At 40.9% G+C, this 12,830-nt stretch overlaps 1 protein-coding gene across 3 annotated transcripts; it reads left to right on the top strand.

The window, feature by feature from the left end:
* The first annotated feature begins 3,376 nt into the window (after positions 1 to 3,376).
* On the top strand, positions 3,377 to 10,908 carry LOC128437654 (sterile alpha motif domain-containing protein 3-like). 3 transcript variants are annotated; one of them, XM_053419817.1, is made up of 7 exons: positions 3,377 to 4,017; positions 5,447 to 5,474; positions 8,088 to 8,152; positions 8,271 to 9,225; positions 9,716 to 9,883; positions 9,981 to 10,076; positions 10,278 to 10,908. In XM_053419817.1, exons 4-7 carry the CDS (start codon positions 8,275 to 8,277, stop codon positions 10,593 to 10,595), a joined length of 1,533 nt encoding a protein of 510 aa, XP_053275792.1. In that variant the 5' UTR covers positions 3,377 to 4,017; positions 5,447 to 5,474; positions 8,088 to 8,152; positions 8,271 to 8,274; the 3' UTR covers positions 10,596 to 10,908. The 3 variants fall into 3 exon arrangements, with proteins under 3 accessions (XP_053275792.1, XP_053275794.1, XP_053275793.1); XM_053419819.1 differs by lacking the exon at positions 5,447 to 5,474 and having other exon boundaries at positions 3,377 to 3,716; positions 3,922 to 4,017; XM_053419818.1 differs by lacking the exon at positions 5,447 to 5,474.
* The last annotated feature ends 1,922 nt before the right edge of the window (positions 10,909 to 12,830 follow it).

Genomic DNA, 12,830 nt, shown 5'->3' on the forward strand with positions numbered 1-12,830 from the left:
TTTATTAGTGACATCACAGCTGTCCCATAAGTCGCTCTTCACCTCCATCTCACTAACAATCACCTCGATGTCAGTGTCTGAAAGTTTTACTTCCTCTTCACATCGCTTGATGCCGTGCCTCCGTCAGGACTCGCGGTGGAAAACCATTGGTCAGCTTCATAATTTAATATTCGTGACGTGCTATGCATTGACCATTTATAGTAGAAATTGAGCGTGTGGAGAGCGGATTTGGAGTTCAGGTTTTGCGTGCGCACGGTTTTATAAATCGGAATTAGCTTTGGCTTACGCCATTTCCTGCTTTTGGGCATAAGCACACTTTTAGTAAGAATCCTACGCACTCTTTTATAAATCCATCCCTGCTCGGCCCACGCAACACTTCCTCACACACACAGGACCGGCAGTGGGGGGAGAGAGAGAGGGGGAGAAGGGAAGAGTTACGGGGTCCCTAAATAGACTTCGCCGACTCCCTGCAGCCTATAAGAATCACCGTCCTGTCAGGAACATTAAAACATCAGCAGAAGAGGCTGTGATTTCAGAAATATACAATTTATTTAATACGTACCAGTCAACCATATTGCACATTCCCATAGAACAAAATAAAATAAAACAAAAAGCACAATAATCAAACCAATAAATCAGAAAGAAACTAAATTTAAATAAGGTCAAATAAGGCAGCCCTATAAAACAAACTTGTTGTAGTTAGTTCACACAATTTAAACCAGTTTATCAAAATGTTTGAAAACATTGACAATCATAAAACACATCATTATGTCATACCTTTAATTCATTTAAAATAAAGCAGGGATCCACGCCGTCCTTATTGTCTTGAGAGCAATTACTAAAACAGGAAAAGACAACTTAACTTAATGTCACGCACACAATAGTGAAGACTCTGTTAATTGTTCCGGCGCATTACTTACAAGTATTACTCTTATGACTGAAGATTACAGCGCGCATTTATGCCGACGCTGATACAGTCTCACCCTCACGCACACAGCTGTACGCTGGCTCTAGGGACGGAATAAAGGTTAATATTTGCGGAACGTTTTCTGAGTGATCTCCGTTGACATTAAAGTTACTTTCAGCAAACTCACCGCAACAAACAATTTGTGTCCGCACCTGCTGCGGCCACGCTGCACTTACTCACACACACAGGACCGGCAGTGGAGAGAGAGAGAGGGCGAGAGGGAGCGCTACGGTGTCCCTTAATAGACGTCGCCAAATCCCCGCAGCCTATAGGAATCACTGTCCTGTCGGATGAATTAAAATATCAGCAAAACGGGAAAAATAACACTGCCAAAACTCGAAAACTGTATTAAGAATTGACCCCTTACACTTGTAACGTGTCTTAAGATCTGTTGAGGATGTCCCAGCCAGGTTCGGGGGGTGGGTATCATTTGAGTTGAACCCATTTTTTCTCCTGTTTCTGGAAGAGGAGTCAGGATAGGAACATGTCTTTTGGTTCCATTAATTTCAGTAGTTAAGTTTAGGTTGTTCCCTTCAGGTTTTTGTGTTTGCTGCTTTGATGTTCGACCCTTCCAAATCTAAAGAGTTAACCACAAGGAAATTCTGGGACCGATCCCATCAGCGTCGCTTCCGTCATCGCTTTGCTCGTGTGTTTCCACAGGAGCTGATGTCCTGCGCACATGCAACTTCCGTCATACTCCCCGTAGACCGGCGGCAATGACACCGCGTAAAACCCACAGCGCGAGTGTGACGCGGTCTGTTGGAGTGTAACTCCCGCACTGTAAACAATTGTCATGTAAATTTATTTGTCTGTTTATTATTGTTTTACATGAAATTCAACATAATTCAGCAGAGCGCGCAGACCGCAGAGAGCGCAGTGGCGCAGAGCGCACAGAGAGCGGGCAGAGCGCACAGGAGATCACTTACAAGAAATGAATAAACTTTCCAAATAAGATCCCAGAGTGGAGGCAAGGATCCACTGATGTGAGGGAAGCGGTCCGATTCTCTAAATGGATAAATACTACCGTGACCCCGGTGGGGGGTTCTGGACGATGTGTGCATGCGAATGGAAGGATGAGGAGTAAGCGAGGGTTCAGCGATTTCTATTCTCACACATTGTGTTATCCACAGCAGCAGCGGCAGAGTATCAGTGTATTTCCTTTATTAGTGACATCACAGCTGTCCCATAAGTCGCTCTTCACCTCCATCTCACTAACAAACACCTCGATGTCAGTGTCTGAAAGTTTTACTTCCTCTTCACATCGCTTGATGCCGTGCCTCCGTCAGGACTCGCGGTGGAAAACCATTGGTCAGCTTCATAATTTAATATTCGTGACGTGCTATGCATTGACCATTTATAGTAGAAATTGAGCGTGTGGAGAGCGGATTTGGAGTTCAGGTTTTGCGTGCGCACGGTTTTATAAATCGGAATTAGCTTTGGCTTACGCCATTTCCTGCTTTTGGGCATAAGCACACTTTTAGTAAGAATCCTACGCACTCTTTTATAAATCCATCCCTGCTCGGCCCACGCAACACTTCCTCACACACACAGGACCGGCAGTGGGGGGAGAGAGAGAGGGGGAGAAGGGAAGAGTTACGGGGTCCCTAAATAGACTTCGCCGACTCACTGCAGCCTATAAGAATCACCGTCCTGTCAGGAACATTAAAACATCAGCAGAAGAGGCTGTGATTTCAGAAATATACAATTTATTTAATACGTACCAGTCAACCATATTGCACATTCCCATAGAACAAAATAAAATAAAACAAAAAGCACAATAATCAAACCAATAAATCAGAAAGAAACTAAATTTAAATAAGGTCAAATAAGGCAGCCCTATAAAACAAACTTGTTGTAGTTAGTTCACACAATTTAAACCAGTTTATCAAAATGTTTGAAAACATTGACAATCATAAAACACATCATTATGTCATACCTTTAATTCATTTAAAATAAAGCAGGGATCCACGCCGTCCTTATTGTCTTGAGAGCAATTACACTGTTAACCCGAATGCTCAAATTAATCAACTGGATTGAGTAGTGTAAACTTAAAATCTGTTAAGAAGTTCTCCTTGCTTAAAAATATTGAGTACCAAAACGACATTCTAATTTTAGAGTATGTGTAACTAATAATTTTTGATTTACATGAACTATTTTTGTAGATTCTGTAAGTTCTACTTAAAATTTAAAATGTGCAGAGACTCATAAATCTACAGTTTCCAAGATTAAGTTTTTATTCCAGCAGCTTTGCTGCCGATCTGCCACCAGCAGCGGACTTGCTGCCAGAGACCGCCGCGACGCACAGCCTGTCTGCGGCGCATCTGCAGACAGTGTTTCCCGATAGCGAAAGGCGTCGACTGTGAAGAGTACTTAAGAGATCGAAAAGTCAATCGCGATTTACAAGTTGGTCCCCTCATATTTACAGAATAAGTATAAGTGAATTTTAAGAAATAAACAGTCCGACGGAACGGTGTAAATGTATCTATTAAATATTAACAAACTACAAAATCGTCTCCACAGGTAGTACCTACACGATTTTACTTTGAAGTTCGAGGTTCATTTCCTGTTCTGACGGTTAAGCTTCCGTTTGAGCGGGCTTTGACCGGAGGTTAATCTCTAGAAGGCGCGCACCGAGTTTTACCCAGAGATATTTGTTCCTCACCGGTACCGACAGAAAACGACAGAGAAGACCTGCAGACCTGTCTTTTGTGCTTCTGGTTCTAAGTCATCAACGCCCAAGGATACAATTGTAAGTATTCAATTTGAAGTTAAGAATGTGAGCCACACATTACACAAATATGACAATTTATATGTATAAAAGTAGTCCTATCTACTAAGCTAGCAAGACTTGTCGGGAACTTACTGAACTTGTGTGATGTAAAGTTTTGATGATACATGGCAGTGTGTTATTTTTTTATTGTGTTAATCATGTAAACTCTAATTTCAACATCCAGGTAAACCAATCTGTTGGAGCATCCTCATCCTCCTTGGCAAATTTAAAACCGAATCTTAGACTACCCCACTGGAATATCTTCTTCTAGTTTTGCTAGGTAAGTTAAGGGGTTAAATGTATGTAACTCATTTTTAGGGGTGCACCGATTTATCGGTCGTACATCGGCCGATGTTCATATTTGTGGTAAAACCGCTGGGCACGTGCCGCGGCTGGGGGAGCAGTCGCTCCGTCGCCCTCCTCTCCGCGCCGCCGGAGGCTCAGTGCGCGGCACCGGGAGGTCCTCATCCGGTGGCACCTCACGGCGTTACTGGTGGGGGGGCTTTCTTTCTCTTGGACCGCGGGGCGGTGTCCATCGCCGGCGCGGAAGGCGGGCCGTTGGAGGGGACTGGGTACGCGGTCAGCGGCGGCCACTCTAGACGCTTGTCGGGCCCTTCTCGCGGATCACCTCAGCTACGACGACCGCTGGGGGAACCCTGAGAACTGGTGCGGACCAGGGGAATCCGACTGTTTAATTAAAACAAGCATCGCGAAGGGCCACGGTGGGTGTTGACGCGATGTGATTTCTGCCCGACACTAAAAACAGGTAAAACTGAGGAGGGCTTGTTAAGTTATCTTGACTCACGCAGTGTAACTTGGTGTAAAAAGTATGAGCGTAGCGTCTGTTTAAGTTCTTTATTCTCATGTGCACCGGCTCTATTCATCCGTCTCATGCACAGGTAACAAGGGAATTGACAACATACGTCATACACACAGAAGCCGTAACACATCTAATAAACGGGCAATACCGTAAATCAATGAGAAGAGTGTCTCTATAAATATACTTTATATATATAAAACAGGGCTGTTTTAGACAGGGTAAAAAGGTGCTGTTTTAAATTATCCTTGTGGTATTTTGACCAAAATATGTTACAGGCATTTCATTAAGATCCCAAGGAACCATTTCAACTTGCGGTAAAATGGGCATAATATGTCTCTGTTAAATAAAGTTTAGTTAAATCAAAGATTGTTTCATAAATCTGATTAAATTCGTGCTCATTAAAAGATAAGAGTGATGAAGGGCTGAACATTTTTTAAATACTGCTTTTTAAATAATGATTTAATTATTTTTCTGGCACAAAAGGGTGAATGAATAACAACAAAAAGAAAATAAACAAATATCGGTATCGGCTATCGGCCAGATTGTTATTTTAAATATCGGTATCGGCCAAGAATTTCCATATCGGTGCATCCCTACTCATTTTATAATTTTGTGACTGCAAAAAAACAAAAAATGCTTGATTTGGCAGTTGGTTTATTAATAACAAGAATAGAACTTTGTGAGTGCCTGTTTTCCTGTAAATTGTGGAAAAAGCAGGGAGCGGGGAAATCCTTGTTTGATGTTCAGGACACACTGCCTATGCATGTCCACACAGAGCATTGCTGCTGTTGAGCTGATACTCTCAGCCCTGTCTTTCTACATTGACTTTGCATTTTACTATTACTTGAGGTGACAAATATATTAAAATGATTACATTTTCTATTTTCAGGTAGCTGCTCCTAATATGACTTGGAACTGTAAGTTGTGTTCAGCTAATTTCACCACCAGGACACAATTATTTAAACATTGTAGACTGAGGCATAGCCACTTTTCAAGAGTTAGCCCACTACCATGCCTCTATGATGATTGCATGTGCACATTTCTAACACTTAGTGCACTGGGAACTCATTTGTCAAGATACCATATTCCAGAACATAGAACCAGTGCAGGGCAGAGTCAGGAACCTGTAACATTCAGGTGCCCTTTATGCACATATCAGCACCCTTTTTCTGAGTCTGTACTCCTCAGTCACATAAGATCACACTTAAAAAAACACGAAATGGTACTCTGCCCATACAAAGACTGTAACTATAGCACAAATGTGTACTCTTCATTCAACTCTCATAAAAGCAGAGTGCATCGAGCAAATCTTGCATCAGACTTTCGCAATGACATTGTCTCTGAGCATACGCAGAATCCTCAGTCCACTAGCTCCGAGGTCACTTGTGACTTGAATGAGGAGTGTCCAGGTAATAGCACTGACATACAGGATGAAGAGCAGCATGATAGCTTTGAACTAAAAAATCAGCTCAAACTTAATTTAGCGTCTCTATTTTTAAAGATGCAGGCTATCCTTCATGTGTCAAACACAGCCACACAGGAAATAGTGGACAACCTGAATCAGATCTTCTCTTTATCCCAGCCATTGATCAAGGGGGCAGTTAGTGATATATTGGAGAGACATGGTCACAATATCACAGATTCCACACTCAATGAAGTTGTCAGTGCGGTCATGGACTCTAATGTTGTATATAGTAGTACCTCCAAAGGTGCAGAGCTGTCCTCTTCCAAGCGAAGAAAGACATTTGTCGAGCACAGCTATCCAATGGTCATCCCGGTAGAGTACCATTTAGAAGCATCTGGTCATACCATCATGTATGTTCCAATCCTTCAAATGATTCAGGAGTTGTTTAAAAACACAGATATTCTCAAGAAGATTCAAGAACCTAATTCTGAGCCTGGTCATTATGTGTCATATCGTGATGGCTCTCATTTCCATGAAAATATGTTACTCTCAAAAGAAGAACTAAACATAGCAATCCAGCTATATATTGATGACCTTGAAATTGCTAACCCTCTTGGCACATCACGAAAAATTTACAAAATTTGTGCATTATACTGGGTCATTGCCAATCTGCCGCCCAAATACAGATCAGCAATGCACACTATACAACTGGCTGTGCTTGCTAAAGTAACGGACCTCAAGAAGTATGGGTATGCAGCTATACTTGCTCCATTTGTGCGAGATGTTCACATTCTTGAACAAGATGGTGTGTTCATTGAATCGTTAGGTCAAAATGTGAAAGGCACCATCTTTTGTGTTTCTGCTGACAATCTGGCTGCTCATGGATTAGGTGGCTTTATAGAGTCATTCAAAGCAGAGTATGTTTGCAGATTCTGTATGGCCACAAGTGAACAGTTTCAAAAAACTGAAGTGAGAGTGGAAAAGTTTGTTCCAAGATCCAAAGCCAGTCATGACCTTCATGTACAAAACGTCCTAGAAAGTGACATTCTGAGCAGCCAATTTGGTGTCAAAGGTGATTGTGTCTTGCATGAGACCCTGAACTACTTCCATCAAATCACGGGTCTTCCTCCAGATATCCTTCATGATCTTCTGGAAGGTATTGTTCCCGTTGAGCTTTCTCTTTGTATTAAAGAAATGATTCGGCTGAAGTACTTCACTTTAGAGTATTTGAACCAAAAGATATCTTCCTTTCCATATCAGCACACTGATAAAGTAAACAAACCTAAGCCTATTCCTAAGACATTCATGACTCGGAGAACAATCGGAGGTAATGCGCATGAAAATGCCACTCTGCTCAGACTACTGCCATTACTTGTAGGTAGTAAAGTGCCAGAGGGCAATGTTGTATGGGCAGTTTTGATGGAATTAAAAGAAGTGGTGGAACTAGCATTGTGCCCATCTTTTACTGATGAAACCTTAGATTATTTTGTGTGCAAAATCAGCGATCACAGACAGATACTGCAAGAGGTTTTCCCTCACTTTAGGCTGCGTCCTAAACACCACTATGTGGAACATTACCCCAACCTTGTTAAGGGCTTTGGACCCCTAGTACATGTTTGGACGATGCGATTCGAGGCCAAACATCGCTTCTTCAAAAGAGTGGTCCATGACTCTCAAAACTTCAAAAATATATTGAAAACACTCGCAATCAGTCACCAGCACATGATGGCATATCATCTTGGTGCACCCTCATTTTTCAAGCCGAAAACCCAAACATCCAGTGTTGAAACTGTCTGGGTTTCTGCTCTACCAGAGGTAGCTCAGGCTCACATTAGAGGACTTACTGCTAATGATACTGTCTACCATACATCAAAGGTGATAATTGATGGCATCGACTATATCAGTGGAATGTTTGTGTCAGTTGGAGTTAGTGGGGGACTGTCTAAATTTTGCAAACTAGAACAGATCTACCTTGTGAATCAGAATGTTTCTTTTCTGTGTTGTGATTTTGACTCCTGGTATGTAGAACATCTTCGGTCTTATGAGCTTTCAGCCACACATTGCCTGTCCATCCACCAGCAATCTGATTTCAATGATTCTGTCCCACTCTCTGCATACCAAATAGAAGGATTGCTGCTGTTGACTCCGAAGAGGTTCCTACAAGTGAGACAGAATTGAGACTACTCATTGGTAAGTAACTATTAATAATACCTTTTTTAAATACAAAAATGTGTGCATCAATCAGTGTATGGTCTGTATTTTGTAAGTGCAATCTTTTAATCCCTCAATGTTTCTTCATTTTTTTTAGTGCAATGGCAGCTGAACCTTCAGAAATGATCCTCCGTGTCATTGAGGCAGACCGTGTTATAAAATTAAAACTCAGCTCCCGGCCTAGCTCTGTTGACCAACTAATCAACATTTTGAAACACAAACTAGAATTGGACAATGACTTTAGCTTACACTATGAAGATCCAGATTTTGATGGGAAACTCACTTCACTAGTGGACATTAACGAGTTGCCACAAAAAGCTGTTGTGCATATTTCCCTTTCAAATGATTCCAGCGCTGTTGCATCAACTGAAACACTCTCAAACATGTCAACACCGGAACGTCTTAGCAGATGGCCTTCAGGTCCTTTTCCGATTCCATCGTTTTCATTTGTTGTTGAGGTAATGCTTACAGAAGGCAATAGGGAATTTGAGAAAAATGGAACCCCTCTTCGGCTGGCTAGAGACCAAAAGCATGACATTCTTGAGCAACTTGCTTCTACGATATATGGTTTTAAGGCTTACCCAAGTGACAAAGAGTTAGCTAAGGCAGCTGAAGCTCTTGTGGCCAAACATCCATGTTTAAAGGAAGCAGGATCTGACACTGGATGGAATGGCTGGAAAAACAGCATCAAGTTTAAAATGGGTAACTACAGGACCAAGATGAGAAGGGTCGGCTGTAAAGAGGTCACCGTAAATGCTGGAAAAAGAAGCCGAAGAAACCCTGACAATGAACCTTCACACACTAACATCAAAAGGCCCAAGCGGGCAGAAGTTAACTTTCTGCCAAACTTTCCCCAAGGAGAAGATTCCTCAAGTCTCGAACATTTGAGGGATCTTATTGTTGAAGAAGTAAAGAAGACTGAGAGAAACCTTCCTCTCATTAGTAAGATGATGCAGACCACATTCGCCTTGCGGCGACAGACAATAGTGATGTCCTGCCCACCAGTGAAACAGCTCTTGGACCTGTGGCCTGCTCTTCGCATGCAGTCTGAGGTAATATGGATTGATTTTTCACCTGTTCTGCTTTGCCAATAATGTCATATTGCATTCACTGGTAACCTTATTGGGTACACTTGCACAATCTTATTTAATCCAATACATTTCTTGAGTTTGCAGAGGAGCTGAACTGGATGTCATTAAATTGTTGGTGTTTCCAATATTTGGGCGACACATTAAAATACATGAGGGGCAGAATATTAGAAACATAAAAAACATCTTTCAGTATAATGCACTCCAGGAAAACATCACTGCAAACTACAAACTCAAAATTAACCTTAATAGTGTACGCCCCAAGGCCATTCCTTGCTACACTGGTCTGGTGTCAATTCCTACCAACCGCCCTAACCTATCCAATCCAAATGAAGGCAAATCTTAATATCTTCCATTTGGTGGCCAATGATTCTATGTGTAGTTTTACCGTATTATCAACTAATCAACATTACTGTGCTGTGTGTTCTGCCCCTTATCCTCTTCTTAATTGTAGGTGTTTGCAGAGTTCCAGCGGATAACTAACCAGAACCTGTCTAACACATTCTATGCCGAACTTGATCGCCACACTCCTCGTTTGATGGCTTTATTCCGACAAAAGGCTTCTAGAACTGGAAAGAATGCAGATGCTTTGGCTGAAATTTTCAAAGTCCATGATGAACAGGTAATTATATATATATCACAAATTAACTCTTTATGTAATGCCAGTAATAGGTTCCATGATCAAAATTTGTTCACAACATTAATTTTAATCTCCATAGGTATTACATGATATCCACTCAAGGCGTACCACTGTTCTCCATGCCCTTCCTGTGTATCTGCGTGAAGATACCTCCGGATTTTTCCAAACATGTGTGGTAGGTCTAATTATATAAATATCAGGCCCATTCTATATTTAACATTCATATTTTAATTTTTGTTTATATTTATTTATAAAACAATACTTGTCAAAATTTCTATTGACATGCCAAAGGGTTTTGCTTGCCACCCACTTATTGCCCATGGTGTTTCAGTGGATGTAATTGTAATTATATGATCTCTCTCTCAAATTTTTTCAGGATGGTTTGGATGAGCCAGGTTTTGGGGATGCGTCAGTTGCTCTCCTTACAACAATCAGCGACAATTCAATGAGTCGAGTTCACTACCAACCAGAGAAAATCTCAGTTGTCCTAGAGGGTGAAGTGGTGGCCACCCTCCCGAGACTCGCTGATGCCTTTCTGGTAATGTTCGGCCTTACCTATGCACTACATCTCAGCTATCCCAAAGGACTGACCAACACCTTCGAATTTGCTCAGAAAATTTTACTTGGTCTGGAAGAATGTAAATTGTCACCCAGACTGCAGTCGCTGAAGAATGACTTGATGGGACATGTGTAGAACTGGAAGATCTGAAAAGCAATAATGGAATAATCTGGCTCATTCAGTTAAGAGCCTAATCCATAACAAAAATATGTTACTGTCTGTGTTAGCTGTTGTTCAACTATTAATGTTAAAATTGCTGCTCTATAAGCTGTCAAGCACTTGTTGCTACCTCACTGGTTTGCAGCCAGATGGCACAGCGTGTGCATATGCAATTTTTGTGTTTACTTTAATTGTTAACTCTTCTTTTTGATATTGAAATATTTTTGTCCCAGTTTGTGATGAAAATGCAGAGCATGAACGAAAAACATGCTGATGCCTTCTTGGTTACTTTTGGCCTCATCTATATACCTCACATTTCAGATATTCCAAAAAATTGACCAAGACAATTGAGTGCCTTAAAGAATAGAGGACTCTGGAGTCTCACTGTTAAGAGCCACAACATAAAAATGTAAATTGTCTGTGTTGATTGAACTGTTCTACTGTTGATGTTCAAATTGCTGCTGTACTCTAGGTTTTTAGCCACCTTGCACAAATTACACACTGACTTTGTAATTTTACATTTTAAAATGAAACATTGCCATTTTTACGTAGATGTTGAAGCAGTATTTATGGTCAATTTTGTCCATTCAAGCAATAATTTCCTCAGTGCTGCTATATTGATCAAGAAAAAAGGAAATGTTATGGTCTTCTTCTCACAGAGCTATGTAGGCTATGCTCATGTCCACAACATCACTGTGACATCACTAATGCAGGAACAACAGATTTAGCAGTTAGGGCGATATGGCACACACTAAGGAATTTATTGTGCAAATTGCCTATATTTACCGGAAATGCAGTGGCAATGTTTCCTTTTAACATTATTGTGAAATGGGTTGTAATAAGAGTTATGGTAGATTTAAACCAAAAGTAGCTGCTGCCTTACATGTAGACTAAAAGGTTTACAAAAATGGCCCCAATTGTGCCTTTGCAATTGTTGTTTTTTATGTAAATGTGTCTGTTTGTTTTTAAATATTCTTTTTGTTGCAGTCTTTGCAAGACAACCTTTTGGAAGGGTAAAAAAGGCTAACTTTGATGTTTGAAATTGTACAAGTTGGTAGTACTAGTAGTTTTTGGAGTTTCATAAAGTCAATTGTTTTGATTTGCACTAAATGGAAATATTGGAAAATATACTAATAAACATTGAGTTTATTGAACACAAAAATACTTGGTGTCTATACTTTAAACTATTCAGTTCAGCTAACTTATTGCATTGAGCAATGTAAATACATTTTTTGGAGTTACCGTTACTGAACATTTGAGGTGGCTTATGGATATTTTTGAGTAACTGTTACTGAAAACATTTGAGTTTGCTTATGGGTATTTTTAAGTTACTGTTGCTGAAATATTTGATTTTGCTTTATCAGTCATTTTGTTTAACTAATCAAAAAGTATGTGTACCTTCAACTTCAAATATACAAGCTCCCATTAACTCAAACTTTTGAGTTTATGAACTCAAAAAAATTGTGGCAATTGATTGCCTCAATTTTTTTGAGTACTGCTTACTTATTCGGGTTTACAGTGTACTAAAACAGGAAAAGACAACTTAACTTAATGTCACGCACACAATAGTGAAGACTCTGTTAATTGTTCCGGCGCATTACTTACAAGTATTACTCTTATGACTGAAGATTACAGCGCGCATTTATGCCGACGCTGATACAGTCTCACCCTCACGCACACAGCTGTACGCTGGCTCTAGGGACGGAATAAAGGTTAATATTTGCGGAACGTTTTCTGAGTGATCTCCGTTGACATTAAAGTTACTTTCAGCAAACTCACCGCAACAAACAATTTGTGTCCGCACCTGCTGCGGCCACGCTGCACTTACTCACACACACAGGACCGGCAGTGGAGAGAGAGAGAGGGCGAGAGGGAGCGCTACGGTGTCCCTTAATAGACGTCGCCAAATCCCCGCAGCCTATAGGAATCACTGTCCTGTCGGATGAATTAAAATATCAGCAAAACGGGAAAAATAACACTGCCAAAACTCGAAAACTGTATTAAGAATTGACCCCTTACACTTGTAACGTGTCTTAAGATCTGTTGAGGATGTCCCAGCCAGGTTCGGGGGGTGGGTATCATTTGAGTTGAACCCATTTTTTCTCCTGTTTCTGGAAGAGGAGTCAGGATAGGAACATGTCTTTTGGTTCCATTAATTTCAGTAGTTAAGTTTAGGTTGTTCCCTTCAGGTTTTTGTGTTTGCTGCTTTGA

This window comes from Pleuronectes platessa, chromosome 4 (genome assembly GCF_947347685.1).
Source record: "Pleuronectes platessa chromosome 4, fPlePla1.1, whole genome shotgun sequence".
Lineage (NCBI taxonomy): Eukaryota > Metazoa > Chordata > Actinopteri > Pleuronectiformes > Pleuronectidae > Pleuronectes > Pleuronectes platessa.

What these genes read in the sequence shown, in the direction of transcription:
- LOC128437654 (XM_053419817.1), top strand. Translation starts at nt 8,275, where the DNA reads ATGGCAGCTGAACCTTCAGAAATGATCCTCCGTGTCATTGAGGCAGAC. An exon ending in CTCTTCGCATGCAGTCTGAG is followed by an intron (nt 9,226 to 9,715) that starts GTAATATGGATT and finishes TCTTAATTGTAG; the next exon opens with GTGTTTGCAGAGTTCCAGCG. An exon ending in GATTTTTCCAAACATGTGTG is followed by an intron (nt 10,077 to 10,277) that starts GTAGGTCTAATT and finishes AAATTTTTTCAG; the next exon opens with GATGGTTTGGATGAGCCAGG.